The 6534-nt window shown below is 44.7% G+C and overlaps 1 protein-coding gene across 1 annotated transcript in view; it reads left to right on the top strand.

Moving 5' to 3' along the window:
* The first annotated feature begins 301 nt into the window (after positions 1–301).
* The window catches only part of ANKFN1 (ankyrin repeat and fibronectin type III domain containing 1), a 364521-nt gene continuing 358288 nt past the window's right edge, over positions 302–6534 (top strand). Inside the window, exon 1 of the mRNA XM_070482963.1 lies at positions 302–550. Coding sequence (XP_070339064.1) covers positions 374–550 — 177 coding nt within the window. The 5' untranslated portion in view covers positions 302–373. The remainder of the gene's footprint in view (positions 551–6534) is intronic.

Raw genomic sequence — 6534 nt, 5'->3', positions numbered from 1 at the left:
GATTTCAGCAATGCTGAACTTGTTTGAGGGCTACAGAATCCTTCTGCGACACAATGTTTTATAATGCTCATATGGCTTCACCTGGAGTCATTCTGGAAACTCTAAGTTCATAAATAATGTCTCTCCAACTTGGTTAGGCTCACAGTGTGAGTAGAAGACAGATGATCTACGGCCGTACATGGTATCATTGCAAGCTAATGTGTTACTTCGTAGTCTTGGGTTGCCATCCCCTGGAGTGCTTTGATGCGATCAGTTGTCAGTTTCAGATCTGTTGTTTCTCTCACCAGAAGCCCGGCCGGTGGAAGATGACAGCCCCAAAGCCCTGCCTGTGTTAGGGGAGCTATCGAACTCAAATAATGACATAAACGAGTCCATGTTCATCTGGGGAATTTCACACAAAGCAGCCCAGAGGAAAACCATCTCTGTCGATGAAGGTTTGTTTCACTTGCAACAGGAAAAGCAGCAGCAGCAGCAGCAGCAGCAGCAGCAGCAGCGACTGGAGCCGGTCCGCAGGCTGGGGAGAGGTGGCGGGAGGCTGAAGCTGCCACATGTGAGTAGCCTTTTATGCTTTCTCTGCAGCTGGGAAAGGAATGCTGGGGAGGGGTCTCAGCTGTGAGGTGGGCGCGCATGCAAGGGTTGGGGCTTTCCGTGTGGCTGGGGGTGGGAGGCATGATTTACACAATTAACAAGTACATTTGGGATCTGCCCTCCTCTTCCAAAGGAGGTGCAAGAGTGTGCCCACACGCACTTGCATTTTCTCTGCTGATCCTAAATCAATGTAAGCAGCAGGTGGGGAATATTTTCTTTTTGTTTCCTTTCTTTTTTCCTTCTTCATCCTTGAGAGTGGGCTGCATGGCAGAAAGACGCCTCAGCCTGAGAGAGCTTTCCTGAGCGCAAGGACTCCCCCAGAGGTGTTCTTTCCCAAGTTTCTTTTGTAGATGTGTAGACCTCTATTCCTTTACCAGGAGCTGCTCTTCTGCAGGGGCGTTTACATGCCGCTAGCACGAAGGGGCGAGGGTGACTTTTGTTTCTCTGGTTCTCAGCGCGCATTGTCTCTAGTAAACAGCACCAAATCCAACATGACTTAACCTCTCAGTTGTCGCTGTTAAAAGTGTTCAATGAGCCCAGCGCAGGCATGGAGAAGCACGGCTTGTGTTTCACGCATCTTCTCAGCCCGGGACAAATAAGCAGGTCTCTTGGGGCTGACAGCGTTAATGCCATCTTGAACTTTGGAAAAGTTTTCATTATGTTTGTTTGTTTGTTTTTAAATCAAGCTCTGGAATTTACTGTGAACGTTGGGTAGATTGAAGCTGAAAAGGGCAGGAGAGAGGGTTTTTGCTTTAAAGCACTCATGCAGCTAGAAGCAGGTTCTCTTCTCACCAGGGGAGCTGGTTAGTATCTTTGGGTTATTGTTATTGATGCCAAATAATGTGTTGAGCAAAATCCACCTGGTCATAAACTTGCTTGTATTCCGGTTATCTGAAGACATCGTTGTTTTTCTGTTTGTTTTCCTGTGCTTCCTTCTTTCTCTCTCTAGAAGCTTTGATGTGGTTGAGCATGTCACACTGAATGTTTAGATGCTTGAGCATCTGCAGGAAATGCACATAAGTTTATCTTCTCTGGGAGGAGGGGAAAAGAGGGAGCAGGAGGGAGCAAGAGATGGACGCTTCACTCATCCTGAGAGCAGGCTCTGAGCAGCTGTGCAGGATGCAGGTGGAAGAGTCGGAGACACTTCACGTTGAGACTTGGCCTGGAGGAGGGCAGTCAGCAAAGGTTTGGGCGCAGACCTGAATGCTGTCATGCTGCAGGGTTAGGGCCACAGTTCCCAAGTTGCTATGGGATGCGCAATGAAATATGAACTGGGGGTGGGCTTCACGGGGAATCCTCTGGCTGAGGCAGTGCTTTCCAACATTTCCCACAGCATGACACTCCTGGGTAAACAGATGAGGCTACTCAAAGCTGGGGATGAGTGACTAGAGGACTCACGTGGCTGTTCTAGTGGACAGAGTTCAATATTTAGGGCATCGTGGTATCTGGAACCCATCCATTGCACATGGAGTGCCTTGGCGTACAGGTTGGGAGGATCTAACTGAAGCAACCCAGGGAAAGCCAAAGAAATGAGGCAAAACGAGTAATCTGATGCCTATGTTTTGTTATTATTTATTTTTGCCATTACTAGTAGCAGCACATTGTGGAAATGTTACATAGTGTTTTTTTTAAAGACTTTTCCTAATCTAGCCCTTTTAGCACCTCTGGTTCTTCTCTGTGCTCTCTCTCAGTCTTTATCGAAGCACGCTTTACAACATAACTATAACCACAATCTAGATATATTTATTTACTCCGCTTCTTTCCCTAATATTATTCCATAAATACTTTCCCACCTTCCAGTACAGTTTTCACGTAGATGGTTAATTGTGCCTGGTGCCTGGATTAAATGGATTAATCCCTTCAGTGAATATGCCATAATCTGTTTAGTAATTTTTGGCTATTTAAAATTCTTCTAGTTTTCCCATAATTGTAATGCCACTATGAATATTTCTGTGCATAAAGTGATTTTACTTCCCTTGTTTAAAAAAAAATTGGGGGGGATGAATTCTCAACATTGATATTAGTGAGATAAAAAACATGAATATTTTTGTGGCTTTTCATGTTTATTGCCAAACTTTTCTCTGTAATGTATTTTCATTCTCCAAAATCATCGGTAATATGGTCTAGATAATTATTGTTTTATCCAGAGACTTATGCACATTAGGTTCTTTTTCTCTCCCTCTCTCTAAATTAAGAGCTATGAAAAGGTACAGGTCATTTTTTTAAAGCTGGATTTTGAGTCCTGTTAAGGCAGGAAGTATCATCCTCCCAGGACAGGCCCAGCTTCTCAGGTTCCTCCACTTTGTCAACGACTCCCATGAGGAACCCAAGTTCAGCACCCTCCCCTGTCCACCTCCGTGAGGGGTGAAGAAAGAAGGGGCAGAAATTCTCCTGCCCGTACCGGGGCACCTGAGAAAGATGAGGAGGGGTCACAGAAGAGGAAGCCAGCCTAGAATTATCTCTGAACCCTGGAACTCAATCCCAGCAGGTCCCTTCGGCCCTTCCATCTTCCTCTCCAACAATGACAGAGCCACCATAGAGGTAAACTCACTTCTTGGGCAGAATTTGAGGCTGACACCTGAGAGAGTGGGTGGGAGTGGCGTCTTTGGGAAGATGAGGACTAGCTAAGCTTATTGGGGGAAAAAGGAACATGTTTAGGATCTCCACTGCTCTGTGTACTCTTCCAAATGCATGTGCTTTAATGGTAGGGGTCAGACAGGGCTGAATGCCAACTCTTACCAAATAAGAGCTGTAGAACACTTCCTTTTCAGTTCTTACCTCCTATAAGGACAATTTTTATCAACAATTTATTTTTTCTTTTATTTCCTCTTCCCTTGTATCTTGTCAATTTGGAGATGAATCTGTGCTGTTCTGACCTCCTGTGTAGCTCACCATAAATTGCTTCAGTATTAATCTCTTTTGTTCATTCTTTAATTATTTGTGCAAAGGCCAAGAGCGCCCACTGGGAGCCGCACAGAGACTCAGCACGCATTTGTCCACCCTGACCTATGCAAGTGAGAAATGACTTGGGAGCAAGATTTTCCTACAGTGTATAAGCGGGTTTGATAAACGTGGGTTTTTTAGGGGCGTTATTGATCTTTCCGTCTGCAGGGCTCAGCAGAAGAAGTGCTGCTGCATGAAAATGGTGGGCCTCTGGCGCATCTGAATTCAAGCGGAGGTGATGGGCAGGGGTCTGAGAAGGAAGGGAAGCCTTGCTGCTTCTGACGGTGGACAGACTGAGAGAAATGGTGTGCTCATGGTCTGCCAGAGAGAATAAAATTTTTATCCACTAAGGAGGGGACAGGAGGCTTTTAAATTGTCGAGCATGGGGGTTGGCCCATGGCCGAGTGGTTAAGTTTGCGCACTCTGCTTCAGCGGCCCAGGGTTTTGCTGGTTCTGATCCTGGGCATGGACATGGCACCGCCCGTCAGGCCACGTTGAGGAGGCGTCCTACATGCCACAACTAGAAGGACCCACAACTAAAATATACAACTATGTACTGGGGGGATTTGGGGAGAAAAAGCAAAAAAAAAAAAAAGATTGGCAACAGTTGTTAGCTCAGGTGCCAATCTTTAAAAAAATAAAAATAAATTGTGGAGCAAGTATTTAAGAAAGACATTAGTAAGGACTTCCCGTATGATAACACTCCTCAATCTCTATTGTATTATTGGTTTAAGGTTCAGCTCTCCTACAAGATTATACTCTGGGAGAACAAGGATGGCTCCTGCTTTATTTACGGCGGAACCACCAATCTTTTGCCCTGTCATAGCAGCTCCCGCTTATCTGAGGTTTGCCGTGTGCCAGGATGTGTTTGAAGTGCTCCATCTATGTTATTGCATTTAATCCTCATGCAGTGTTTACTACTATTATTTCCGTTTTACAGATTTAAAAATTGAAGGACAAGGAAGTTATGCTGGAGAGTAGACAGAGCCGTGTGTATGGGGGCCCGGGGGTAAGAAGGAGGAGGCCTTGAGAAAAGAAAAGAGTCTCGTGCCCCTTGAAAGTGTCAGGACCACAATTTGAGCACAAGCAGTCTAGCTCCAGGGTCTGTGTTCTTAATCACTGCGTCATCAACTCATTGACCATTGCCTGAGGGAATGATTGAAAGTCTAAAAGAACATAAAGGGGCCAGCCCCGGTGGCCTAGTGGTTAAGTTCGGCTTGCTCTACTTTGGTGGTCAGGGTTTGGTTCCTGGGCACAGACCTACACCACTTGTCTGTCAGTGGCCATGGTGTGGCAGCAGCTCACATACAAAATAAAGGAAGATTGGCAACAGATGTGAGGACAAATCTTCCTCAGCAAAACAAAGAAAAGAAAAGAACATTAAAACAATGCTGTACAGTTAAAATGTACTAGTCTAATAATAATAACAATGATGGTGACTTTTATAACAAAGTGACTAACACTATTTACTATGCACCGGTCACTTTTTACCCAAGCTTTGTGTGTGCATTTTGAGTCAATTCTTACCACAGCCTTATAAGATAGCCACCAGCCTTATCTCTATTTCACCAATGAAGAAACTCAGGCTCTGAGATGTTATACAACTTTTCCAAGGGCACAGAGCTAGTGAGTCTGACTCTGATGTCTGTTATCTATGACCCACCTCACTGATGTTCCAACTTAGTACTGGATCAAGGGCCAGAGCACTCACCACAGAGGGCTTTCCTGGGACAGTGGAGCTGGGCTCAATGGCCTCTTCTAATCTGTTTTGATGTAGGGTTCTGGGATAGCTTTTAGAGCCACCCTTCCATTATGCTGCACAGAAAACGTAGGTCTCAGCCTATGCCTGGTACTGCCTGAAAGACAAATTCCTAAAGGAAGAAGTCTTTGAAAACATATCACTATGGGGCAAGTCCCAGCTGAGCACCCACCTGTGCTGTCCAATACGGTGGCCATTAGCCACACGGGGCTACTGAGCACTTGAAATGGGGCTAGTTCAAATTGAAGTTGCCATAAGTGTGAAAATACACACCAGATCTCAACAGCTTAGTATGAACAAAAGGTAGACTATCTCGATAATTTGCATTGATTGCATATTGAAATAATGGTGTCTGGGATACAAAGGGTTAAGTAAAATATATTCTTCAAATTAATTTTACTTATTTCTTTTTAATTTTTAAAAAATTGTGGTAAAATAGACATACCATAAAATTTACCAGCTTAACATTTTTTTTTTTGAGGAAGATTAGCCCCGAGCTAACATCTGCTGCCAATCCTCCTCTTTTTGCTGAGGAGCACTGGCCCTGAGTTAACATTCGTGCCCATCTTCCTCTACTTTATATGTGGGATGCCTGCCACAGCACGGCGTGCCAAGCGATGCCGTGTCCACACCCGGGATCCGAACCGGCAAACCCCGGGTCGCTGAAGCGGAACGTGTGAACTTAACTGCTGCACCATTGGGCCGGCCCCCAGTTAACAATTTTTAAGTGTGCAATTCAGTAGTGTTAAGTATATTTTCGTTGTTGTACAACCAATCTTGGGAACTCTTTTGATCTTGCAAAACTGATACTCTCCATCATTAAACTATTCCTCTTTCCTCCTTTCCCTTAGTCCCTGGTAATCACCCTTCTATTTCCTGCCTCTGTGAACTTGACTACTCTAGCTACCTCCTACAAGTGGAACCATACAGTATTTTTCTTTTTGTGAATGAGCTATTTCACTTAGCATGATGCCCTCAGGGTTCATCCACATTGTAACATGTGTCAGAATCTCCTTCCTTTTTAGAGATGAATAATATTTTGTTACATGTAGCTACCACATTTCATTTGTCCATTCATCCATCAATGGACACTTGGGTTGCCTTCACCTCTTTTTGCTTTTCTTAGTGTGGCTTCTCCAACATTTAGCATTGCATACATGCCTTGCATTTGTGGCTTATATTATGTTTCCATTGGACAGCTCTGCTCTGAACTTTTCTCTCTTCCTTCCCATCCCCATTCACAA

Source organism: Equus asinus, chromosome 13, assembly GCF_041296235.1.
Source record: "Equus asinus isolate D_3611 breed Donkey chromosome 13, EquAss-T2T_v2, whole genome shotgun sequence".
Classification (NCBI taxonomy): domain Eukaryota; kingdom Metazoa; phylum Chordata; class Mammalia; order Perissodactyla; family Equidae; genus Equus; species Equus asinus.
The sequence above is the reverse complement of the archived record's forward strand: the minus strand, read 5'-3'. Positions and strand labels throughout refer to the sequence as shown.